This window comes from Panthera onca, chromosome B4 (assembly GCF_046562875.1).
Source record: "Panthera onca isolate mPanOnc1 chromosome B4, mPanOnc1 haplotype 2, whole genome shotgun sequence".
NCBI lineage: Eukaryota > Metazoa > Chordata > Mammalia > Carnivora > Felidae > Panthera > Panthera onca.
In genome coordinates this window covers 21,313,358-21,340,486 of record NC_138345.1, presented here as the reverse complement: position 1 = coordinate 21,340,486, position 27,129 = coordinate 21,313,358, and the positions used below count along the sequence as shown (strand labels likewise).

General features: G+C 46.6%; 1 protein-coding gene across 10 annotated transcripts; it reads right to left on the bottom strand.

Annotated features, from left to right (window-relative positions):
* On the bottom strand, nucleotides 1–26,981 carry MSRB2 (methionine sulfoxide reductase B2). Of its 10 annotated transcripts, none has more exons than XR_013556936.2 (5): nucleotides 26,805–26,831; nucleotides 14,486–14,562; nucleotides 1,720–1,843; nucleotides 1,395–1,564; nucleotides 1–1,203 (listed from the first exon to the last, which is right to left on the bottom strand). XR_013556936.2 is itself a non-coding variant. In XM_060659162.3 (4 exons), the coding sequence occupies exons 1-4, from the start codon at nucleotides 26,920–26,922 to the stop codon at nucleotides 8,850–8,852; spliced, it is 495 nt and encodes a 164-aa protein (XP_060515145.2). In that variant the 5' UTR covers nucleotides 26,923–26,981; the 3' UTR covers nucleotides 8,374–8,849. The 10 variants fall into 10 exon arrangements, 2 of the variants coding, with proteins under 2 accessions (XP_060515145.2, XP_078306468.1); XR_014137900.1 differs by lacking the exons at nucleotides 14,486–14,562; nucleotides 26,805–26,831 and adding an exon at nucleotides 7,842–8,112 and having other exon boundaries at nucleotides 1–501; nucleotides 1,074–1,203; XR_014137901.1 differs by lacking the exons at nucleotides 14,486–14,562; nucleotides 26,805–26,831 and adding an exon at nucleotides 7,842–8,112 and having other exon boundaries at nucleotides 1–398; nucleotides 1,074–1,203.
* Between the last annotated feature and the right edge of the window lie 148 nt (nucleotides 26,982–27,129).

Here is a 27,129-nt window from a genome sequence, read left to right as displayed (position 1 = left end):
TGAAGGAAATCACAGTTTATTCAGAGGCTGCCATGTTGCTGATGGAAGTACAAAGAGGACTCATCAAGGTTGTTGGGTTTTTTTCACATGGCTTTTAACATTTACAAAGAAAATGACTTCGGGGGGTGCGCACTAGGAAGAAACAGGCTGTGAACAGTTACCAAGCAGCCAAATACTCCTACGACGGAGAGAACGTTCCCTGCACCCTCATCTCATCAATCACTACCCCCTCCCTGATAATCGGCATCTAAATGTAACAGGAAGTGCTCTTTTGTTCATGACTCTCGGGGAGGAGGGCATCCCGTCCGTGGGAACACTCCAGGACCTCGTCATGGGTGACTTCGCGGACACAAACCTCCCTCCCTTACACAGACGGGAGGCAGCCCCACGGGTGCCCCCTGTGCAGAGGAAACGACCAGAAGCTTCTCAGCCGGCCGCGAAGGCCGTCCTCCCACCCCTGCTCCCCAGAGCCAGACTCGGGGGACCCTCAGTTAGTGCGTCCTAAGGTGGGAGAAAGTCAGAGAGTGTGAGGAGAGGAAGTTGGGCAGACGCGAGCCTGCCGACAGCCCCTTCTTTGAAGAATTCCTCACTTGCTGGCGTCTTGAGAAAACGGCCTTTTCCTGGAGTCCTCCGGCCCCAGTGGCCCCTCTCAGGCCACCCTACAATGCCAGGAGGTCAGTAGACCTGGGACTCTCAAGGTCACTGGTAATGTGATGTGTTCAAATCACCCTTGCCCCAGGGGGATGGAGAGTGCTGTGTGCGGCTTATGCCGGGATCAAACCATGACAGATAACCTTGGAGAAACATCCTTGGGCTATTCCTGAGGACGGGCTTGCTTTCTTTTTTTAATCCAAGTATAGTTAATGTACACGTTATATGCGTTTCAGGTGTACAACGTGATGATTTAACAAATCTGTGAGGAACAGGCCTCTGACACCCCTCAGACCAATGGTGGGTCCAGCACGCCCGTGGCCACAGGGAGAACATCCGTCGGGTCATCAGCCAGCCTTCGGGCTGGGATTTACACCTTTGCAAGTCGCGGGGGTGCTTGCCGGGGCCCGTTCTCGACTCACCTTTTGAGCTGAGCCTGATGGCACGATTCAGGACGGGATGTGCACGCTGGTGGCGATGTGACACGTGTCCGCTCCGTCCTTTCCTAAGTCCGATTACAGCCAACCCAACCACTGGGATCCTTTGATCAGCCTGAAGGAAGACATGCTTCAGAGGAATACCCACCAACACCAGCCAGAAGGAGCTCTCCTTACAAAAGCAGTCCTGCTCTCTTGGCCTCCCTGCAATTTCTAATTCGTATTATTACTCTAATTTTTATTCTACGATTCTAATTACTATCACTCTCCCCCCCACCCCCCCCAATTTTGGCATCCTCACTATACCTCCATTTAACTCATCATGTCGGAAGAAACAAGATGGGTCACTGTAGAGAATTCTTTTCTTCCTTGGCTCGTAATGGGCCCCACTGGTCCCCTCGCTGTTCGTGAAGGGCACTCCCTCCACATAAACTGTGCGGTGTGTGGTCCTCTCTGCCGGAATGCTCTTCCCTCACCTGCAAGTTTTCTCAGTGAGGCATTCCCCTAGTTACCCAATCTAAAATTATAACCCACCCAACGTGTCCCATCCGCCTCCACGCTTGGCTTTTCTCCACAGCTCTCAGCGCTGGCTAAAATCTTATTATACTTACTAATTTAGCCAATTGCCTACCTCCTCTACCTCTACGGAAGCTCCAAATGAGGGCAGGAGCTCAGAGACTTCATCTGTGTTGTTGACTGCCGTGTCTCCGGTAACTAGAAAAGAGCCCAGCGGACAGCAAGTACCCCTTCAACATCTGTTGGATAAATACTTGAATGGATGAGTGACGGCGGCTGAACCACCCCCCACACCCAGGCAGCCCGGCCTTCTCTGAGTGTGAAGGGCCCTCGCTTCCTGTTAGAGTCCTGCCCCCACCGCACCCGACATGTCTTGAAGACGTCTCTTACATCTTGCAGGTCTAGCAATGTGATTTGAAAAATCAGTATGTTTCGTGCAGGCTCTGTTTTGTCTTGAACAGGAGGGACCTTCAAAGAATCTAATTTTTCATGCTGATCAAAGAGAAAGCTAAATTTTATTCCTTTGGTACCATTTTAATAAATGAATGTATGACTAAATTCATTGTTAGTAATTTGCTTAATGTTCTCACACGTATTTTCTTAGGTAAAATCGGTTTATACATCTCCTTCGTCTATGTTATCCTCTACCTTTGACAGGATCTAATGTCACTGTTGTGTTATTTTTGCAAATATTAAATCTACTATGGATATGGCTTAGGAATTGTTGGAGGTTTGAAGGAATTTGTTCATGAAACTCTCCAGGTCCAGAGTTATTTTTGAGAGGCAACTATGAGTAATTTCTCTTTGCGTATTAGTCTATTCAGATATTAAGGTCTTCTCGGGGCGCCCGGCTGGCTCAGTCGGTACAGGGCGCGGCTCTTGATCTCAGAGTTGTAAGTTCAAGCTCCACATTGCGTGTGGAGATTACTTAATAATAAAATCTCTTTTTTTTCAAAAAAAGATCTTCTTATAACAATTTTTTAAATTTAATATTTCCCATAAAAATCACATATTTGAATGGAAAGGCAGCCTACTGAATGGGAGAAGATATTTGTAAATCATATATCCAATAAGGAGTTAATATCTAAAATATACAAAGAACTCATACAACTCAACACCAAAAAATAAATAATCCAATGAAAAATGGGCAGAGGGTTTAGACATTTTTCCAAAGGAGACACACAGATGGCCATCGGACACATGAAAAGACACTCAACATCACTAATCATCAGGAAAATGCAAATCAAAACCACAATGATACATCACCTCACACCAGTCAGAATGGCTGATGTCAGAAAGACAGGTGTTGGCAAGGATGTGGACCCTTGTGCACTGCTGGTAGGAATGAAAATTGGTGCAGAAACTGTGGAAATAGTATGGAAGTTCCTCAAATATTAAAAAGAGGAATAATATCATACAATACAGTAATTCCACTTCTGGGTATTTACCCGAAGGAAATGAAAACATGAATTTAAAAGGATACAAGCACCCATATGTTTAGTGGAGCATTATTTACGATAGCCAAGATCTGCCAGCAACCCCAGGGTCCACTGATAGACAAATGGACACCCACCCCCACCCCACACTGCAATATTACTTAGCCATTAAAAAGGATGGCATCTTGCCATTCACAACAACGTGCCTGGAACTAGAGGGTATTATGCTAAGTGAAATAAGTCAGGTAAACACAAATAGCATATGATCTCATTTATCTGTGGAATCTAAAAAACAAATGAATAAACAAGCAGAAATACACTCACAAAAATAGAGACCTGGTGGTTGCCCGAGCAGAGGGGGGTGCGAGGATGGGTGAAAGAGGTGAAGGAGATTAAGAGCTGCACACTCACACTCCCAGGAACAAAATAAGTAAGTCACAGGGATAAAGAACACAGCATAGAGAATAGAGTCAATAATACTGTAATAATTTTGTGTCTGTGACAGATGGTGACCACTTAACCTTAGTGAGCATTTTGTAATGTACGTAACTGTCAAATCAGCATGTTATATACCCACTACGTTATACACCTAATGTAATGTTGTAGGTCAACTATATACTTCAATTAAAAATACCCCCCACGTTTCATCTGTATTTTCCAGTTGAGCTCTAACAAGCATGTGTTAACAATTCTAAAATCTCCTGTTACCTGTTTTTATACTCCACATTTCATTTCTATTTTAGTTCAGATGAACATTCTCTCTTCTTGATTAAAATGACTGGAAGTCTGTTTTATGTTGTCATTGTTTTTCAGAGACGCATTTCTTTGATGTTCTAATAAATGGCTCTCCTAATTCACTGTCTCCTCTTAGTTTGTCCTTTCTTTATCCTATGAAGATATCTAATAAGATTGCCTTATTCTTTTTTCTAACTTCGTTAAATGAATCTTTTATTTCATTTGCTTTCTTTTATAAAAAAGAAAAGAATTTGAAGCTACAAATATCTTAACAATAGCCTATAATTTTTGATACGTAGTGTTATTTTCTTAAATGTCATATAATTGAGAATTTGTCTCATCCTTGTTCTGGGTGCCCGAGATAGAGCTTTTAAACCCCTGGAGATTCCTGAGTGGTTAAGTGTGTCTTTCTTATTCATGAGGGGTCACTGGACCACACCCGAGTTTATGCTAAGATGACTTGGATGGGGACTGGTCATGTTGGTAAGACCAATCATGTGATTAGAGGGCCGCTCGAGGCTTTGAGCCACGTGTTATCAGCCCAACCCCCCACCTCTGGGGGAAGGGAGATTGAGTTCAATCATGTGGCCAATGAGTCCATCAGTCACACATATGCAATGAAATCCCAGTAAACACCGAACACTGAAGCTCTGCTGAGCATCCTGGTTGCTGAGCATATTGACGTGTTTTGGGGGGATGATGCGACCTGATTCCACACAGAGAGGGCACAGAACCTCTCGCGGTGTGTTTCTTCACTGACTGGTCTTGATTTGTATCCTGTAGAATAAACTGTAATAATAAGTATAGCAGTTTCCTGAGTTCTGTGAGTCTGGTGAACTGTTGAACCTGAAGGAGGTCGCAGGAGCACCTTTGGATTTGTAGCCAGATGGTCAGAAGTGCAAGTAGCCTAAGGACTCCCAAACCTGCAGCTGGCAAAGGACACGAGAGTAGTCTTTTTGGGGACTGTGCCCCACACGTGTGGAGTGGGTACTAACTCTGGGTGGTTAGGGTCAGAATTGCACTGCAGTCAATACATTACTTAATAATTTACTTTTTAAAGAAAGAATATAATTTAATCATTTGCTCTAGCAAGTTGATATTCTTTCCACCTTCAGATGTAAGTCAAACCAGTCACTTATGGAGTGTTTTGGCCTTTTTGTTGTTGCTTCTGAGATAGGGAGCAGAGGTGTAACCAACCCACCAACACATAATCCAATGGTCATTTCGCCAGTTATGAGTCTACTCAAACAAGTCACTGGTTTCAACTTCTTTCTAAATATAGATTTTTTTTTAACCCTGTGTGTACGGGTGCTAATTTGATGGTGAGAGGTAGAAAAAAAGTTACTGGATAGGAGGTTACCATATAAAACGGCTAATACAATAAAATAGTAATATTCTCTTCTGAGGCCAAAGAAAACCATGTCTGGAAAGTAGATGAAAGAAATATTCTATTAAAATTGTTCCTCTGCATGCATTATTCAGTGCTTCAGGATGAGAGTGCTTACACGGTTGGTACTTGGTTGGAATGGCAGAAGCCTCCAGAAAGGTGGGCCGACTAGGGTACCAAGAACTGTTTCTATTTTTAGGAGAGGTCTTTCTTAAATGAAAGTATGGTCAGAGTGAAAACTTAACAGATATTGTAGCAAACACTCCTGAAATCAGGCATAGCACTATGGGAAAAGGTGCTACAGATGGGGTCACTGAATGGGCCAAAGGGACCTTCCTGATTAGTCAGTATTTTCTGAATGGGCCTTTTTCCCACGCTCTTACTCTGGAGGATTATATCTGAGATGCATGGAAGCCCACTACTAGGAATTCCCAAAGGCAAGAACATATTTAAAACTATGATTAACATGTTCAAGAGCAGAGACGAAAACCATGGGAGGAAAATACACCCATTTTTCTCTGTTGAAGATGGAGAACTTCAACAGAGAATTGGAATGCATAAAAAAGAATCAAATGGTTATTTTAGGGCTAAAAAGGTATATACCACTTAAAATGAGGACTTCAAAAGATGTGCTTAAAAGCGGGTTAAACAAGCAAAACGATAAGAATGGTAAATTACAGAGCATGTTGACCAAAAAGACAAAAAACAAAAAACAAAAAAAACCAAACTGAAGTATGGAAATTTGGAAGACTGGGAAAGTTCAGAAAAGAACCATAGAGACACATGGGATGCAATAAATGGCCTAAAATTTGTGTGATTCAAGTTCTAGAAGGAGAGGAGTGAGGTCAGGGAAAAAGCAATAGTGAAGGGAGAGTAACAGAATTTTCCAAAACTGATGAAAGTATCAACCGAAGATTCAAAGAACTGTGTGAACCCCAAGCACAATAAATACATAGACAACCACACTAGGGCACATCATAAACTGCTGAAAATCAAATCAAAAGAGAAATTCATAACAGCTGCGGGTTGGGGCAGGGAACGTACTGCTTTCAAAGGAGCACCAATAGCATGGGCAGCTGATTTCACAGAGGAAACAATGGAAGCCATAAGACGATGGAATGGAACTTTAAAAATGCCAAAATAAAATGTCCAAATTAGAATACTATGCCCAGGGAAAATATTTCCAAAATGAACGGAGATAAAACTCACCAAAATTTATACATTAAATAGGTGCAATTTTTTGGTATATCTTTTCCTCGATAAAGCTTTAAACATTTTAAAGGAGAATAAATACATTTCTCAGCCAACAAAAGAAACTGAGAAGATTCAATCTAGGAATCATGAACTAAAAGAAAGAGTTCTGGGCGCCTGGGAGGCTCAGTCAGTTGAGCGTCCGACTTCGGCTCAGGTCACGATTTCATTGTTTGTGAGTTCGAGCCCCGTGTCAGGCTCTGTGCTGATAGCTCGGAGCCTGGAGCCTGCTTCAGATTCTGTGTCTCCCCGTCTCTGCCCCTCCCCTGCTCATGCTCTGTCTCAGAAATAAATAAACATTAAAAAAAAATTTTTTTTTTTTTTTTTTTAAATTTTTTTTTTTTCAACGTTTTTTATTTATTTTTGGGACAGAGAGACACAGAGCATGAACGGGGGAGGGGCAGAGAGAGAGGGAGACACAGAATCGGAAACAGGCTCCAGGCTCCGAGCCATCAGCCCAGAGCCTGACGCGGGGCTCGAACTCACGGACCGCGAGATCGTGACCTGGCTGAAGTCGGACGCTTAACCGACTGCGCCACCCAGGCGCCCCAAAAAAAAATTTTTTTTAAAGAGTTCTTCAGGCAGAAGAAAACAATCCCACAGGGAAATGTGATATTTCAGAAAGAAATAAGGAGGAAATATGTAGGTAAATATAAATAAATATTGGCATATAAATTAATGACTTGTGGGGCTTAAATTGTGTGTAAAATTAAATTCATAGCAACAGTAACACAAAATTTGGAAGGGTGTTAATGAGGTTAAAGCGATCTAAGGAGAGCATTCTTGGAAAAGTAGCAAAAATAATTGTTATATGGCTGTGACAAGTTAGGGATGCATGTTGTGATCTCCATGGTAACCACTAAAAGAAAAGCTACATGATGCACTACAAACTAATAAAGAGAAAAATGGAATCATTAGGTTTTTCTTTCTGCCTATAAAACCTCAAATAATTTAAACGCTTTCAATAGCAAAGTATTCAAGACTCTCAATTTGTAAAACAGTTGAGTTCTATTAAGGTTGTATAACCAGATGCCTACTCCAACGTAATCTGTTTCTTTTTCCTTTTGGTATCTGATTTAGAGTTTTCACAAAAGAGCAAATTCATAGGCTTAGACACAAAGTAAACACCGATTTTAGTTAAGTATTTTATTTGAACATGTTAAAGCTTAACTTTGCAGCCACTTTTACTCATTAATCACTGAAACCTAACAAGCTCCCACTGGCACTTATTTGTGGGTAGAAAGCATGAAACCAGAATGGTCAAGACATTCTAAAGCTATGAAAAAGAACCATGCATCCCATCAATCACTGCGTGTGCCTCCCAAACTCTGCTGTCCCACAACCCCGGTCCTTGGCATTTCTTTCGGCGCTGGGATTGTTGATTACTCTAATCCCGCGTCCCCTTCCTCTTTTCCCTTGACCCCTCACCTGTATAGGTCCACGAAGTGCTTCACTGCAGTGGTAAGGTCAGGGTAGTTTTGTAGGAGTTTTTTGGCTCGTGGTCCATCAGCTTCTTAATGTCCCCCAAGAGTCACACCCTCTGGTCCCAGGCAAAGCCTACAGAAGTCAATTCGATGGAAATGGCTGCCCTTCTGTCACCGCATGAAATTCCAGTCCAAGCTGGAGTCAGGGTTGGGCTGAGTCCAGGTAAATACATCCCAGAGGTTGTGACTTGCCTGGTGCCAGCAGCACATTTGGCCTAGCTTGGTAGCCAATAGAACACGTCATTCATATGAGCGGTGACAACTGAGGGTGTAAATGAAGCAGTGGCGAGGGGAGGGGACCCCTGGAGACAGCATTTCCTTGGTTTGAACTTCAGTGCCACACTGTTGATGCAAAACCTCTGCCCACTAGGCCCACGTCCATCAGGAAGCACGCGGCCAAGACGGGCTCCGAAACTAGACAGGTGAGCCCCATGTGGCCGCACCCCGCATGGCCACCCCACTCTGGTGTCTGACATTAGTATGGGGGGAGGGAAGCTTATCACATCAGAATTTGATTAAGAAATGAAAGAAGACAGGGGCGCCTGGGTGGCTCAGGCAGTTAAGGGTCCGATTCTTGACTTTGGCTCAGGTCATGATCTCATGGCCCGTGAGTTCGAGTCCCGTGTCGGGCTCTGCGCTGGCAGCACGGAGCCTGCTGGGGATTCTCTCTCTCTCCCCCTCTCTCTCTGCCCCTCCTCTGCTCACTCTGTCTCTGTCTCTCTCTCTCTCCCTCCCTCCCTCTGCCCCATCTCTGGAAGGCCACAACCAGGAACGGCTACGTCAGAGAGTGGCTCAGGAAAGTTCTTTTTCTTCCCTGCAGTGCCCAGAATGATGGGAGAAGGATCTGAAGTAGCAAGCGTAGAAAAGTACGAAAATACTCCCGCATCATAACACCAGCTACACTCTTTGCAGCATCGGGGAAAACCAAAGAGACAAAACAAAAAAGCCCCACCTACTTGCAGACAACCTTGGTGCGAGTTAATCCTAACGAGGTGTCCACGCCTCTCAGGATCCCCGCGTCCCTTTCATCAGAACCAGACGTCCCGTGAGCCTCAGAAAACGAAGGCCGTCCGGTGCCGGAGCGGTACTTTTTCTCGGAACTGTGGAAGACACTCGCCACGTGGCAGCTGCTGAGATTGTTATGAACACACGAAGAGCATTTGATGCCCCAACTCATTTTTCTGATCCCCTCCCTCCTCTGCCAGACCTCCAGGCCAGTTAGGTGAACAATCAGAGTTCCGCAGGAACCCTGCCCGCTGCACTGTCACTATTGAACACGTTGTCCCGTCCCCCTGAAAGGATCTCTTGTTCCTGCAATGCTGCCGGCTCCCCTCCCGATGTCCGACAGGGACCGAAAAACACTAGAGGCTTTGTGAACTGTGATGCCCATTAGGAAACACAGATCCAATCCAAGTGGTCTAAATGTGGAAAAGGGGGAAATGTAAATGAAAGAACAGTGGTCCATGGAGGGCGTCACAGTCTGGGCCCAGCAGGGGGAGACCTGATGAAACGCATTTTCAGCAGCAGGACCTTCCGGTTACCCGGACACAGAAGCCTGACTGCCTCTGCCATTTCGCAGCTGTGTGACACTGGGCAGGCTATGTAACCTCTCCGGGCCCCATCTGTAGCATGGGGAGAATAACACCTACGTTATGGAGACGTTTTGAGGATTGAAGGAGATACTGTGCGGGGGCTGGGGGGGGGGGTAAGTGCTCGTGAAGGTTCGCTGTGAACAGTCGCTGTGGCGCCGTGACCCTCCTGGACACGTCCCATGGGAACGAATGGCGCCGAGGTGGGAGAGGCCCAGAGGGGCCGACCAGAGCAGTGAGAGGGAAACACGCAAATCCACGCGCCAGGGACCCCCGGTGAGCTCCCTCAAAGGGCACTAGGGAACCCGAGTGGAAAATCTGCAATGGCAGGGGAAGGGCTCTCTAAGGAAGAGGGAGAAGAAATGCACTATAAACTCTGCAAAACAAACAAACGAACAGACAAACCAAGAGCCAAAAACCAAAAAACCTGAGTAAAGAGAAGGAAAAATGGCAAATAACCAACTCCCTAGCCTATGAACGCAGAAGGAAGCTTGGGGGAGAGCACAAGCCGCAGCAGTAAGAGTCAGGTTTGAGGCGGTCATCCTCAAACACTCCCATCTCAGGACTGCTCTCTATTAAATCACTGAGGAGCTCTGAGAGCTTTTGTTTACGGGAATTACGGATACCGATGTTTAACAAATTAGAAATTGTAACTGACAGGTTGTAAATAATCATCCATGAAGTTATTTTTGAAAATAACGAATTCATTACCTGGTCCCATAAATAACCTACTTTTCTGACAGCGGATTATATTTTCCAAAATGAAACAAACACTTAGTGAGAAGAGATGCACTGTTTTACAATTCTGCGCATCGCTTTAACATCTAGCTTAGAAAAAGGAAAAAGACCATTGACCCTTCGTATGTGCTTCTGGATTCAATCTGCTGCACTGCTATTTTGATTGAGGTACAGAAGAGGATGTGGCCTCATGGACATGCAGTAACGAAAGAGAGGGAGGGCCTTGTAGGGCCCCTAAAACGGTCCCAGAAACTCCCAGGATCCTCAGACCAGCCTTTGAGAACTCTGAGTAAGGGCCCTGACTTCTGACAGGTGTGGGCGTGGAGCCAGGCTCTGCTATATCTGTGACCTTGGCAAGTTATTTAGTCTTTTAAAGCCTCAGTGCCCTAATGGATAGAACAGTAAAGGCATTATTGCCTCACAAGGTTGCTAACAAGACTACCTGAAATAGTTTCCCTATAGGTACAGTGTATTTAGCATAGTGTTGGATAAACGGTACATGAATCGGTAGCCATTATTTTTAAAAATCATTACTATTATTAATAACAGATATCCATGAAATCTGAGCAGCCATAGGTCCACTTTTTTTTTTGCAACCCTTTCCAAAGGGCTCAAAACTATTCATCCGAGGCACCCTGGCCCAGGGAAAAACATTTTGAGTATGTTTTAGTCACAGCCTTTTCACCCTTAACATTACACGTAAACCAGTGATCATTAAAGGCATTTTGATGGAGAATTACGAATGTAATACATTTTTTAATGAATTAATCTAAAGACTAATAAAAAGTCATTTAAAATGTTTATGGGAAACAATAAATCTTTACTGATGCAATTAACGGAATCTGCAGATTTTACCAGGTAATAATGAGAGGTCCATCATACAGAATTTCAGAATGGAAACCTAAATATTAAGGTCAATTAGAAATTCCAATATATATGGGAGCTCCTGGATGGCTCAGTCGGTTGAGCATCTGACTTTAGCTCAGGTCATGAGCTCATGGCTCATGGGTTCGAGCCCCACTTTGAGCTTTGCGCTGAGAGTGCCAGGGCCCACTGTGGATTCTCCATCTCCCTCTCTGCCCCTCCCCCGCTCATCGCACGCGAGACTGTCAAATAAACAAATAATAAATATATATTAAAAATTTTTAAATAAAAAAAAGAAATTAAAATAAACATATTTAAATGATTACCAGATTATAAGACTCTACCTTGGGAAACTAAAACCACTCTGGATCATCTCTTTTCATATACTCTTAGAGGTGTTTCTTTGGTTTTGTTTTTTTGCTGTGTGTTTGCGTGTTTTTTACGTGTTTATTTGCTTTGGTTTTTCTTCATTTCTGGAAATTCCACACCCCCCAAACTACAGCCGAAGCACCTGGTGATAACTGACAACTCTAAAATCTTAGAAGAATTTCCATTCATTCGGAGGAACCGGAACACAAAAAAGGTTTTTAACCAATGTTACTTAGTTACTTGTAACATGCAGGACATCCTGATGTTATGTAAGAAGGAAAGTAATATTAGGCTTTCAGTTTCCTTCTATTCTGAGAAGGATGTAGGAGCACCAAACATGTGATCCCACAGATTTTAATAAACACTTCCAGAATGGGTACATGGAGGGGAAGGAGAAAGAAGGGGAACAGAGGAAGCAGGGAAGTGGTGGCAAATGAAGCAACAGTCTGGAGCCCCCAGAGGGGTGATAACATCCTAAGAGTGTTCTGGACCTGGAAACCTTGGATTAAAGGCCTCTGATTTGGACAGGAGGCATGTCTCCCGGAACAGGCACCATATTGGTTCTGTGTGAAGCCAATTCTGCCAAGAGGCAGTGGTCCCGCATCCACTTGACTCTTTCTTGGCTGACCAACTTTCCCCCTCATTTTGACCCTACGCAAGCATTTGGAGGAATGTTTACTTTTTTTCTCCACCCCTGCTTGCTACTATGAAGGCTGGAGACTAGAGAAAGAGAGAGGCAAAATAAGAATATTTTCCTAAGACCAAGCTCTTGAATGGGAAGCATGCTCAGGAATATAAGCTTCATTGATAGATTCTCATTAATGAGACTATATTCACAAGAATTCCTCATTCTCAAAGACTTATCTCCATATGCAGCCTTAAGAAGGATCCGTCTCTGAGGACGGTCATTGCCAACAAGTACTGAGTGCTTGCTGGGCACATGCCGGGCACTGAGCTGGTGCTTTTGCGTGCATTACCTCGCGACTCAGTTAATCCTCTCAACAACCTTATGAAGTCCAACTATCGTGCTAGCACGTTACAGGTGAGGAAATCAAGCCACAGACTGGTTCAGAGACATGCCCAAGGTCACACAGCAGGGGAGCAGACCCCTAGCCACTTCAGTATCCTACCTCTCCTATAGACAAATACATCTTTAAGAAAAGTATATTCTGGAGCATAAAAGATCCTTTTAAACATATTCGTATTTCTTCCAGTTTCAATCATTCAGCAGCAGCAGCAGCAGGAAAATGGAACAGAAACCAACTCAAAAGTCCCTAAGGGGGAAAAAAAAATAGAAACCTTTCAACTAAAACTAAATGATTAAAAAAGAAATAAGTAAGGTTGGTGAATCGGCAGCTTCGCAAACTGGCCTTTGGTAAACGGGCTTCTCGAGAATTGGCTGGTTCTCCTGTTAGTCTTGGCTGCTTCACTATCTCAGTGACCTGGGTTTGGTCACTCGACTTCCTTAATTTGGACAAGCATTGTGCCGATACGGTAGCCACTGGCCACATGTGGGCTTTTAGTTTTAAATGAATTAGAGTTAAATAAAATTAAAAATTCATCTTCAACGACACTGAGCGTTCAAGAGCCAGATGTGATTAGTGGCCACCATATTGGATAGAGCAGATCTGGAGCATTTCCATGGAGGCAGAAATTGCTCCTGGACAGTCTACACTACTGTTCTAGTCTCAGGTCCATCCTGGCTCCAACGTTCTGTGATTCCAGACTGGCTGCTGCGGTGAGGGGATGGTGGGCCCTGGGGAGGAAAAGGTCTCAATTTTACTAGTGCAGAAACTGGAACACCAGTGAAGTAAGAAAATGAACGCAAAGTGGGAGAATGCCCTTACAAGGGCAGCTTCTCATCCTGTCTTCACAGCCCAAAGGTAGAAACAGAGCATCCGTCTGGTTACTGTACACCTTTATTTTTGACTAAAAGCAGGCTGGCCATCTCAAGGTCCTGCTCCTCCTTCACAGAACCAAAGGTCGAGGAACAACTAATGGCTCAGAAATATGCGTCCCACATCTTCCTGTGTTAAAATAACCTGCTTCTCTCCGTTCTCCCCAGGCCATCCCGGGCCGACTGCTCTCTTAGACGTCTCCTCACCAGCCACTTGTCATAGTGCGTGAATCCGGGCAAAGACTTGCCCTTCCGCAAGCATGAAGGGAAATCGATCCTAATTGTTCCTCATCCTTGCCGGCGGGGTCTGGCTTTCCAAATCTGGCCCACATTAGCAGCCAGCAGCCCAAGAAAGCCCGGTCTGCTCAAAGCCCAAAGGACATAATGAAGCCCGGCTTAATGGAAGATTCACAGAGCTGGCTTGATTTATATTTTATTCTAAACCAATTTAGGGTTGATGCAGAAGAAAGGAAAATATCTTTGAAGTTCTGAAAACAGGACTTCAAAGATGTTTTCCTTTCTTCTTCATCGAATCTACTGTTTTTAGACTGTTTCCTGCATGGCTAAACAAAAAAGCCTTTGTTGAGAGATTTCAGATCCTGATTGACTTAAAAGAGGCTTTGAAATCAAGGGACAATTAAATTTACTTTTAGCTGGTATAGAACAGGGTATGGTATTCACTACTGTCAAGCACTGTGGGGAATCTATCCTCATAAAATTCTACATTTCCCAAATTAAATTATAAACCCATTTTCCCTGGGAGAGATATAGTTTTAATCACATGGCCAGGCAAATACTATTATGGTTTAGGTTTCTTTAAATACTTTCCCAGGAAAATATTCTAATAGTGTTACCTTAAGGTGCCCATGAAGTTTTATTTGTTGTCTAGTTCTCGGGGATACAGAAAGAAAGAATACCGGCTAAGAGATCTCGTTAACTGCTCTACATGCTAGAAATAATCAAGACAGGCAAGTATTTTATATCAACAGCTCTCCTTATAGCAACCATGCCAAATGAGGAGGGCGATTAAAAACAACAGGGGTATATATTTAGCCAAGACTTCAAATGAGACAGAGCTGCATGAAATCTGGAGGTCCGTTCTCCTTCAGTACCTCTCCACCTTGACCTTACCTGAAGAGTGGGTTGTCCCAGCACACACAGTGATCCATTCCTGATTCCTTGTTATTCAGGTAGATCCCACTGAAAGGCTGAAAGCAAATGAGATACATCATGCGTAGGGTTCTCCTAACACCTGCAGGAGATGCTGTGGCGGATTTAAATCCAAGTTTCAGTCCCCAAATCAAGGAATTTTTGTGCTAATTTGACGAAGTGCAAACATCACCAGAGAGAAAATTACAACGTGCCCGACGAAGCAGCCTGCAGGCTTATCACAACCCAGCCTTTATTGTGCCAAATATTCAAATTATGACATTAATAATGCTTTGTATTTATATAGCACCTTTCATCCAAGAACATCAAAGTCCGTGAAAAAGTGAGAGAACAGTCCTCTGGATGGTGTAAGATTTCAGTCTTCGTCTCAAAATAGTTAATACAATAGGAATCCAGTCCACTGTCGAAAACACTTTGAAATCTCCAGTTAAAGACAGAATATAAATACATAAATAGCATAGCTCTGTCAGCTCGTGGTTGTGCCTTTAATACGCTTCGCGTGGCATTTAGGGCGTTGCATACTTAATAAACGTTTAAATAATGAGTTAGATCATCCCATACCAAAGTTACTACCTAGATGAAATGACTTCGTTAATTGTGGCCTAAAGAGTTTGCGGGCTTCCAGAGGTTTCCCAAGAAAAACACAAGGAGACTTGAGGCAATGAGTCAGCCAAGTCGGTATTTTTCAAAATGCCATTTTGCAAATTGGATCTCGCTGTTGGAAAAAGAAACAAAGAGCTTTTTGCCCAATTCCTTTTGTGAAAGCAAATTAAAAGGAAAGGAAAGAAAACAAAAACAAAAACAACCCTCTCACCCCAGCCAACTACGGACCATCCACCAGCAGGGCCGGGCAGCAAGCGCTCCCCCAACTGCACGGGATGAAAGAGAAGCCAGCGCTCCTCTGAATGGGTCGCCACGTTGCAGAACGGACTCGGGAGGCAGGCTGGACTCTTCTGCCCTTCCTACATTTCCCGTCTCGACAAAAATCACAGGTCAAACATTCAGATTCCCCGTGGTAATATTAACAGCCCGTTTTCAGCGAGCCGCATAACGGACAATTTCAAAATAACCCGCTGAGCCTACCATCTGGGCACACTTGGACGTTTTCCCTCTTCAAAGACTCTAAGCTGAGCTGCAGAACAGTAGTTCTGAACAGTAGAAAGCTGGTCTTTTTACGGCCTGTCCCCCTGGGTGCCTGCTCCCACCCGTGGCATCTGCAACCAAGCTCCACATCCCTCCCGCCTGGGCTGACGAGACACACATGCCAGAGGGCCACCAGTCCTGGGGCTGAGCTAGAAAGCCTAGGAAGCTTCAACAGACACATTTCATGAAGTGACATCTATCCAGGCCTCCTAGACCGATTTCCTGATGCCTCCTTCCCCTTACACCTCAATTTTATATAAGTCTTATCATCTATTTAGGGCCGAACTCAGCTTTTAACTCAATTGTGCATTCTAGTATTTACTTGAAAACCTAGTATGTACCCAGGGCTGGTCTGGGTGCCGTTACAGAGATGGGGAGGAAAAGACCGGGAACTGAACTGGCCAGCACCTTCATATGGGACTTCCCAGCCTCCAGAACTGTGAGAAATAAATGTCTGTTGTCTAAGCCCCCACGTCTGTGGTATTCTGCTATGGTGGTCCTGAAGGCAGTCTGTCTGGACCAACGGGACCTCTTTCTTTGATCTCGTCCATACAACATACCTGTTGGGAACAGATGGCACGCTCAAAAGGGCGATTTGCACATAACTTCATATAGAACGATTTACAAAGGTGGGGACAGGGCCAGCGGCAACCAACAGGGAGGGTGAAGCAGCCCCGGGCCCGTGGCTTTGAGAACACACTACCCTACTAGGCCTGTGGGGCCAAGGATGGGGCAGCTCCCAGCACCCGTGAGGCTGCGGCCGTAGGTGAGGGCGGCCTGCAGGAGCACGGCCTCTGAGAGGACCCCGGATCCTGATTTCTCGGTTGTGTCCTCTGACCTCGCCGGCATCATCCACTGCCTCACTCGGTCAGTAGCCGGAGGGAAGGGGAGCGTGTTCTTCCCAGAGCTCAGAGCAGAGCAAAGCATGTGGAGAGCAGTTCTGCGGGGCAGACAGCGGGTGACCTGCATAAAACCTGCCTTCGACTGCCTTCTGTCGGACTTTTATGGTGCAACCAGGCTGTAAACTCATCTGGTGTGTCTACCCGAGTGCTAACATACCCCTGCGGCCCAATACGAACACGCGCGACCGAAGTTTTAAGTGTGGGTGACCAAATAGAAAGCTTAGACATGTTACTTCTCTCTCGTTAGCAAGGCTTACGGCTAGTTCTGCATTATTCCAAGAAGTTACGTGTGGACGTGGGTCAGCTGAAAGGGATTTATAACATTACTTAAAATACTGGATGATGCTCATTTTGTAAAATGGCCAAATGTACAGAGCATACTGCACCATCTGTTTGAGAATCCCACAGATTTATTCTCCTCAACATCTGTCAGCTCATCTCCAGGCTCGGTATATATACCAAACCCTGCCTGGCTGTGTCCCTGAGAAAGGGCTGGCTTAGAATATTCTGGGATACGCCCAACTGCACACAGAGAATCACACGTGGCTCCCGTACTACCTGCACTAATAACCACGGTCTCTTTCCCAGGGAAGGATTATTAGAGTCCCACCCACAGGAAGTTTTAAAAAATAGCAGGACTTCACAAGAATCTACTGGGATCTGCCGGCCTAACGACGTCAGCATCGGAGAAACCGAGGGTGTGCCATGATTCCACGGCCATGTGCACATGAACTCGGTGGGGCCTGCTGAAGGAAAGACAGAAATACTCCACAGGTCCGCAAAAGCGCTGTGGTCCACTCTGTGGGGTCCACTTCCCCAATGAAAAGGTCTAGTAACCGCGTTCTACGGCTTTATTCCAGCGGCTATACTTGGGTGTGAGACAGATTACTGGTTAAGAAGCGCTGTGCTGGGAAAACAGCACCGTAATGAGGACCCACGGAGGATGGAGGACGGCTCCCCCCGGAAACGGAAACGAGTCAAAGCTGAGCCTGATGAATGCAGCTTAATGTTTCTGCCTCTTAGCCCGCACTCACTCAGAAGTCACAAAAATTTACTTTCTGAGGGCGGGCCACGGCCAGACGCTGTGTTTTGTGCGAGGGCCACACCAACATTGGCAAGTGCTCTGAAGGAAAAGTGCTGGGAACAGCAAGGCCGGCTTGGGGCCGAGAAAGGCCTCCCTGAGCACAGGGGCTGGGGGTTGAGAGGTAGGTCTGAAGGGGCAGGGAGGATGGGTGAGGGGATGGGGGAGAGCAGGACACAGGGTCAAGGGCCGAAGGGACAGGGAGCCCAGGGTGTTTGAGAGCGGAAGGAAGCACAGTGTGGCCCTAGCGCAGAGATAGGAAAAACAGCCCGACCGAGGAGAGGGGCAGGAGGCCGGGGGCAGAGCCACTGGGGCCTAATTAGCCATTTGTAAACTTTGCTCTTTACCTTGGAAGCGGCGGGAAGCCTCTGGAGGGGCGGCGGAGGGCTGTGGTCGGACTTGTGTCTTCGGATCTCTCTGGCAGCCGCGTGGAGAAGGGCGGCCAGAAGGAGAGCAACGGGAAGGTTACTGAGGAGGCAGAACAGGGTGAGGGGAGGGAGGGGGGGTCCGGGAAGGCTTCCGGTCCCTACAGGCAGGTGGACACGGGTGCCCGAGAGGGAGAACCACGGAGGAGGGCCGGACGACGGGCAGAGCGGATGAGCGACACGTACCCCAACCCCCCCTCCAGCCACCCCCGGTCCATCCAGTCACCAAACCGTCGGCAGTGTGGCCTACCGGGTCGGTTCCCTTTTGCCTCGTGATGTAGAACCGCTCTGGAGTCAGCCTCTTTTGCCACTCGCTCCAGGTGAGGGACTGGCTCGTGCTCTGTGAGCGACCCGGGGTGGTTAAATGGGAACCTGTTCTAATTAGAACAAAAGGACTCAATGAACGTTTCCCCTGAGCCTTGCTCCTCAAGTGCACGGCCACCCCCAGGACACGGCCGCCCCTCCCCTCTCCCACGACTCCCTTCGTCCCGGGGACCAGAAAGCTCCGGTACAAAATGCTTCAACTGACTCATTAGTTTCACGAGAAAGGAGCAGCAAGCGGACAGCCGGTTTTCTCGTCCGACTGGGGCGCGGGAGCTAAAGAGGCAGCTGAAATATGAAATAATGCAGAATAAGATCTCCTCCGGTGCCCGGGGGTGCACGTTGATCCCTCTTCTATTACCGCATCCAGAGGAGTATTTCTTGTCAGGACACGGCTGGGAGTAGCTGAGTGACTGGAGAGAAAAGAACCGTGAGCCAGTGGGTTATTCAACTCCTCTCCTTCGCTGGTTTATAAAAATCTCTCTGCTGTCGTTTGTCGGCAGAAGTCTTTATTAAAAAAAAAAAATCTAGTGCGGAAAAAAAAGAGACTCCTACAGCGTATGCCCCTGCAAAGAAACGGAGACCTTCCAGAATCCATCCTTATGCTTCAATCTTACGACTCTTACTCCAGTGAATGTAAACAAATTAACTAGGACAATACTCTTTTTAGCCAAAGGGGAGGAGGAAGCCCAAGGTATATATAACCGATGCTTCAACCATCCAACACGAAGAATGCGAAAGGGTTTTATGATCTGTCCACCTCAACTTCCCAATGAGAAAACGGCAGCCCGAAGGCTTAGTAACTGACCACAGCAACAAAGATAAAAGGTTAGACACTTATGGTGTTACCGCCAAATACCGAACATGTCTGAAAATCATATTTGAAATTCATTTTGTTACCAGAAAGAGGTCCTAAATAATGAAGATCTGTATCTTCATTGCTAGCTCATAATACCGCATAATACGGTATTTTTGATATCGTGTTGTTGTTGCTTATGGTTGTTCGCATTTTATTAAAAAGTTTTTAATCTGTTAAATATGTCAATAGCTGCCCTTTCTTAAATACTTTTTGTAAAGCTATGGGGACTTCTTTTTTACTCTGGAAATACACCTCCGAAATTTTCCTATGAAAATATAGTTCAACTGCACACGGTTTCCCCAGGACTCATTTCCTGGGGCGCAAAGCAAGATGTATTTATGTGACGATTACTACTGCTCGTGGCCTTTCAGAGTTACCAATGCAGAATGCCATGCAATAAATGGACGGGGGAATGATACAATTTAAAAAAAAAAAAAATCACCCTTTTATAATCACTAAAATAGTCACTGACTCAAGCAAGAATCGGCAGGGGATTCTAAAACCCTGGGCGAACGACTGTTGGAAGAATGGACCAGTTACACATTTTCAAGATAGTGTTAATTATGAGGAAGAAAATGAGCCTCTACAACGGAAAAATGTACACGTCACCACCTTAACCAAAGAAGCAAAGGGAGCATCGCCGACAGCGGGGCAGGCTGACATCACGGGCCTCTGGGCGTGAGGCACTGAAGACGCCGCACCCCCCACCGCACCGCCTCCAAATTCAGGGAGCCCGCTGACACCTTCTCCGTGAAGCCTGGGAACCCTTCATCCTTCTCTCTCATTTCCCCGTAGTCCTGACACTTGGCATTCTCCCGTGGTACCTTTGCTTTCCCTGGGCTTCCGTGGCACCCGATTCTCTGGTCTCTCCCACGGCTCCCTTTAGGCATCCTTCGTCAGCCAGCCCTGGAACGAGTCCGGCTGTCCTAGGCTTGCCTCTGTCACCGCACCACACCTGCCTGCCCTTGGGTGATTTTGTCCGCTGAGTAGCTTAAGGACCACCCACACGATGAGACCCCCACATCTAGCTTCCTTCCATCCTCTCTGCTGAGTTCCAGATCCATATGCAACCACAGACGGGTACCTTGAGGCCGTCCCGTTTCAAACACCGTGCGCGAGAGGACTTCGCGTGTCTCCCCTGCCCCGCCCGACCCAAATCTGCTCCTCCTCTCATGTGCTCCAGCTCTCTGATCCCACGCTTTAAACCGGAACGCCAGGCCGTTCTCCGTGACTCTTTCCTTTTCCGTGCACCAAGCCCTGTTGCTTCTCCTTCTTAAATAGCTCTAGGATCTGCTCATCCTCACTTATCTGCCACTACCTTGGCTCAGGCCGCCATTATCTCCAGCAGAGATGACAAAGTCCCCGATTACAAAACGCCCTCCCCTATTTGCACCGCTTCTTCTTCCTCACTGCCCCAAACTGTTCGGTGTTGTCACACAGAAATCAGAAAACATGCCGTGTGAATATCTAGAAGAGCACATAGGCAAGAGAAAAACCCGGCTGGGTGTGCCTGGCATGTCTGATGAATAGCGGGAAGGCCAGGGGAATGGGTGGAGCGAGCAGGAAAATATGCAGAAGTGCGAGCAGAGAGCTAAGGGGGTAGCGGGCATACCACCAAGGGCCTTGAAGGCTACCCTAAGGTTGGTGGCTTTTATTCTGAGTGCAGAAGTCACTGGAAGATGAGCAGGGACATGACATGATCTAACATACTTAAAAGGGTTACTGGCTGATGTACCAAAAAAATTGAAGCAGGGCAGAGGTCGCCGCAGGGCACCCAGCACAGAGGGCACTTGAACAACCTGGCCGAGAGATGCGAGGAGTCCTGGGTCAGGGTGGCGGCAGCAGACAGACTTAGAGAGGTCCCTCGCCAGCTGTATTCTGATGGCAGAGCCAGAGGACTTGCAGATGTGAAGTACTAGAGAAAGGACACAAAGGGGCACCACTCCAAGGCTCTAGGTCCGAGCAGGGGAAGACGGGGAAGCCTACAGGAGGAGCAGGTTTGAAGGCTTGTTAATAAAAATGCCAGCTCAATATTCAAGTGGACACGTCAGGCAAGCAGCTGGATTTACGGATGCAGAAATTGGGGAGAGGCCCAAGGTGGCCATGTAAATTTGGGACTCCTCACAGCATTACGATGTTATTTAAAGCCATGAGCCTGGAAGACCCCCAAGTTGGTGAGTGTGGGAAGAACAGAGAGGCCCAAGGGTTTATCTTGGAGGTGCCCCAAGATAAACAGGTGGAGGAGATGGGGACGAGCAGACAGTGAGGCAGGAAGGAAACCACAAAAATGTGCCGTCCTGGAAAGAGATGACTGATAATTAACCATCGGGTTTGGCAATGTGGCCGACACTGGTGCCCTGAAAAAGGGCAGTTTAGGCGGAGGAGTGTGTGTGTGTGTGACTAGAATAGATCTGATAGAGAAGAGGAGGAAGGAAAGGGAGACAGTGCAGACAGGTCCCTCGGGAGTTCTGCAGGTAGCTGCAATGGAAGTAAGATCAAGAGTACTCTTTATGAGGAGAAAGATCACAGTATCCTAGTATGCTGTTGGGAATTGTCCACTGAAGAGCGTAAGTTGATGATGATTTAGGAGAAAGAGGGGAGAGCTGTGGAGCTGTTTTTGACCTTGACCTTAGGTAGATGAAATATAGGAGAACAATGAAACTGTGAACATTTTATTGACTGTGTAAGCTTTAGATAACTATTCAAGGTGACAATAAGAGTTTTACAAAGCAATGCCAGCCTAACCGCCCAGTGAGGGGAAAACACTGTGCAATCTTTTCAGGCGCGGTTAGCAGGGAAAGGTGTTTTGGTTGTTTTAAGACCAAGTGGGATCAGAACTGGCTTTAATTGGAACTATGTGTTTAACCACAAGAGAAGCGGAAGACATTCTACTTAAGGCCGTTGAAAAGACCAACAGATGTGTATAACTATATTTTGTAAGCCTTCAACCAAGGGCAAGATCCAAAAGCCGTCCAGGGCCAACGTGTCTGTGTGACCTAAGCCGGGACTGGTCACACAAAGGCCACCTCAAATAGTGAAAAAAAGGATGGCAAGAGCAAGAGCGGGATTTGATTCTCCCTCCCAGAATCTACACCGGTTTTGAGGGAAATGTGGGAAAACTGAACCCTGGCTATCACTGACACTGGTTATAGAAAGGAGTAGGAGAGCACCATGATAAAACGCTCTCCTGACCCTCCAAGTGTCTGTCCTGCCGCGTCACTCCACCTACATTCTTGCCTTTAGCAAAGGTCTTTTATTATTTCTGTGGAATTCTAAGACGAGCACTGACTTTTGGTACTGAGATTTATAGTCTGGAAAGTTGCTATTATCTTCCCTTCTCCTTTTGGGGAGGAAGTGGAATGGGCTAGAGGGAAAAAAACCACTACTGTTTCCTGGAAGCATTGCCCTTAGGGTCTTTCCACACACAATACAACTGCTGACACCAGAAAGAGGGAATTCAAGAAGCACGAAAGTTCAGCGGGACTCCCGCCCTTCAGCTTCGAACCCAAGGTCTGAATCCTGGATGGGCCCCCAGATCCCTCTCCTATAGCTCTGTATTTTACCACATCTATTAGAGTGACTAATTCTTTTCAGACACTCCCCTTCTCCTATTTTTTTAGCTTAAACTTTAAAACTAAGATTTAAATTGTTAGGCAAAAGGGGCACCTGTCGGTTAAGCGTCCGACTTCGGCTTAGGCTGAGATCTCGCCGTTGCTGAGCCCGAGCCCCACGTCAGGCTCTGTGCTGACAGCTCAGAGCCTGAAGCCTGCTTCCAATTCTGTGTCTCCCTCTCTCTCTCTCTGCCCTCTCCCACTCACGCTTTCTCTCAAAAACAAATAAAGGCTAAAAATTTGTTTGTTACATTGTCAGATGGAAGAATTACTCCTTTATCTAAACAAGCACGTTTTTCGGGGTGCCTGGGTGGATCAGTTGGTGGAATGTCTGATTCTTGATTTCGGCTCAGGTCATGATCCCAGGGTCAGGGGATCAAGCCGCACATCGGGCTCTGCCCTGAGTGTGGAGACTGCTGAAGATTCTCTCTCCCTCCCTCTGCCCCTCTCCCCCATTTTTCACGGCTCTTCTAATCCTTATCTGTACGTACCTTTTACACAATGTGTGTGAAAGGTTTCATGGGTAGGTAACAATGTTCACACTAGTTGTTCTTCAAGCACCAAATATGCAACATTTAACTGTAAATCTGCAGCCTAGAAGACACCATCAAGAGAAGACGGACCCTGCCTTGATAGCAAAATGGCCAGCGGGCAGCTGGGTGCTCTCGGGTCAGGATCAGGTCTGCATCACTTACGGAGGTTTCTTTAATCATGGTGTTAGGGGGTGAACTGTGTCCTCCCAAAATTCATATGTTGAAGTCCCAATCCTCAGTACCTTAGAAGGTAACAGTATTTGGTGACAAGGCCTTTAAAGAGATAAGGCCAAATGAGGTCATATGGGTGGACCCTAATCTCTATAGCTGTATTTCGGAGATGGGGCCTTTAAGGAGGTGATTATGTTAAAAATGAGGCCACAGGATGGGCCAAATCTGACCAGTGTCCTCACATGAGGAGGAAGAGACTCTAGGGCTGTGTGAGCACAGAGAAAAGGCCATCTGCAAGCCAAAGACAGAGGCCCCTCAGGAGAAACCAACCCTGCTAATACTTTGATCTTGAACTCCCAGCTTCCAGAACGATGAGAAAACAAATTTCTGTGCTTCAGCCTTCCAGCCTGTGGTATTTTGTTGTGGCTGCTCTGGCCAATTCACGTACTACGCTTTAGGAAACTAAGCTTTGAGTGCAAATTGCATTATGTGTAAGCTCTGCAGTTTCACCAGACAGCAATTGAGGCGCCTGTACATACAACACACAACCAGTGACCATTTTAGGAAGGAGTAAGGTCACTTGGACACCGGTGGCCAGAGAGGACTCAACGTTGGGCTTCTGGTCCTTTTGAGTGGGGGTAGAGGTGTTTTCTGTCCTTAGTCCAGGTCCCCTGCACCTCAAGTTGGCCCTTTAGGGACCGCGTGTCTTTCAGATTCCCTCTGCGCTCTCTCTTGCGATCTTCGCTACCAAAAGATTTGGTTGCTCTTATTATTGTGCTAGATAGCTACGCAGCTTTACCTTGAACTATGCTTTGATACACTTGGATTCCTCTGGGTTCTTTTCTCGCTTTGTGCTGTGATTGGCACAGGCGATCTTTCTTGTTGGCAATATATTCCAAGAGGTGGGCTTAGATTTTCTCATCTGTAAAGAACACCCTCTTGGGGTACCTGGGTGGGCTCAGTTAGTTTAGCGGCCAGCTCTTGAGTTCAGCTCAGGTCATGATCTCACAGTTTACGAGACAGAGTCCCGTGTTGGGCTCTGCGTTGACAGTGCAGAGCCTAAGATTCTCTCTCTCTTGCTCTGCCCCTCCCCTGCTCGTGCCCTTGCTCTCTCTCGCTCTCTCTCAAAACAAATACATAAACATTTAAAAATAAAATAAAATAACCTAACACCCTCTCTTGGTCATATGGTCACATACTGGTTACCTCCTTCTGGTTTTGTTCACCTTTCTGGTCACAGCTGCTCTGCTACCCAGTGTCACACACAAGGCGGCCTTGTTTCAATAAAGACTTGTCGAGACTAAGGAAACCTATCAGGAACTGGCACAAAAAGAATCCCCAGCCCATTGTAATTTGCAGACTAGTCTTCTTTCCCACCCCAGTGACTGGACTGGTTTAACCAGTGCTCAGGATGGTTTCCTAGCAGAGTATTTCTAGAATGTTTTCCTGAAACAACAGTTTTCTCCAGGATACTTCTTACTTTCCTCTCTCGATTTGCTCTTGACGATCTCAAAGACAAAGTCATAGGGGCCTGGCCTCTTGCGTAGCACAAATCTCAGTGCTGTGGAACCGTCTTCTGTCACCAACAACATCTCATTTCTCTCTCAACCTTCCCTAAGTCTGTAACGTAGGTTAAATGTAGCTATACTTTTGTCCTTTGTATTTCTTTATGTAATTATAATTACCATTTACCGTATGCTAAGGGCCAGTTATTGTGATGAAGCATTTAAAATGTTTTTCATTTAATCTGTACAATAACCCTACTATTACCATTATCCTTATTTTACAGAAGAAAAACACAGGCTTAAGCTTACCAAGTTCAGAACATGCCCAACATGTCAACACCAAACTCTTACCTGTCTATAATTTTTAACGGGTGCCTAATAGTTTTTGGAATTGAACTTTTCTGGATTACTTAAGCATTCCTTAACTGATGGACATTTGGGTTACAGCCAGCTTCTGGTTCTTAAGAGTGGTGCTGTTAAAAACATTTTTGTACATATAACTTTGTTCTTTTGAATTATTTCCTCAGAATAAATTCCCAGGAGGGGGTGTCTGAGAAGTTACAAAGCTCCTGTTATGTTTTGGTGTCTGGCCAGATTTTAAATGTTGCTGAAGACGTTAGATCCCCCAGGCAATTCATCAAGGCTACTTCTGACCACACCAGAACAAACATAAAAGCCAAGCTGCCATTGAAACCACTATCCTATAAAAAGGTAATGAGGAGAGCTCCGGCCCACAAGTATGACGTTTCCATCCCCTGTGGTTCTCAGGAAGCCAACGCTTGACACACAGTAGGTATGCAACAAATATCATCAGGCTGGCTAAGACACCATGGGGTGCTGAAGGTCATGCCTGGAAGTCATGTTGGATCAGCTACTACTTCACGCAGCCTGTGCTTTTATTTATTTAAAACTATATTTTGAGAACTTCAGGGGATGAAAAGAATTCCAAGTGATTGGTACATTTCAGAGGAGACAGGTATCTTGAAATTTCCTCAGCGGACATATAACAGAATCGGATTCAGAGATGGGACAGCTGGGCAGTTGCCCAAGAAGCCAATCCACGGGGAGCACTAAATCACCCTGAAATAGATCTGAAATACAGTGCCAGTTGACACAGGTCTCCGCAGGTGACTCCAAACTAAAAGATGACATGCGAATGCGCCCCAATCCAACAGAGGAGCCAAAGGCATGTTAAAGAAACACGGACACATCACACTCACACACACACACACACACACACACACACATTTTCACTGGTCTCAGAGCCACTGACAATCAATGATTATCAGTCTAAAGGGGCACGAGTTATTAGCCTACACGTCTCCCTAGATCTGGGACACACACAAAGAAATAGAGCAGGGCAGGAAGCAAATCCGCAGGCGTCCAAAGTCTGAACCGCTCGTTTCTCCCCTGGGAAAAGAAGCATGCAGAATTTAAGAGGGCGACAGTGTAACAGATTACGGGCCATTACAGGAGGGAGCATCGTTTGCCTGGAGTCTGGGGACAAGCGTCAGGGGCTCCTGAGGCCGACATTTTACCAAGGAAATATTCAGGGACACCCACCCACGTCCGTCCAAATGTACAACCCACTGTCCTGAACAGCACACAGGGGCGCAGCCAAGAAGTTTCTCTAGAAGGAAGAGTCACGTGCAGAACCAGCACTCGGACCCCCAAGTTCAGGCGGGTGAAGTGAAACCGCAAGCCGGGAGGCGGCGGCAGCGGGGCCTACCTGCGTTCGCGTGACCTGCCCCCGTGCCGGCGCCGCCGCTGCCCGCTAGGCCCGCTCCGGTCCGCCGGGCTACTTCTCGGAAGGGCAAGGCCCAGAACGCCCGGAGCAGGCGCGCCATGACGCCGCGTGCAGGCCGCACAGAGCAAACGCACGCAGTTCCCGCGCGCCCCGCCTCCCCCCGCGCGCCCCGCCTCCCCCCGCGCGCCCCGCCTTCCCCCCGCGCGCCCCGCCTCCCCCCGCGCGCCCCCCCCGCGCGCCCCGCCTTCCCCCCGCGCGCCCCGCCTCCCCCCGCGCGCCCCGCCTCCACCCTCCCAACCCCAGTCAC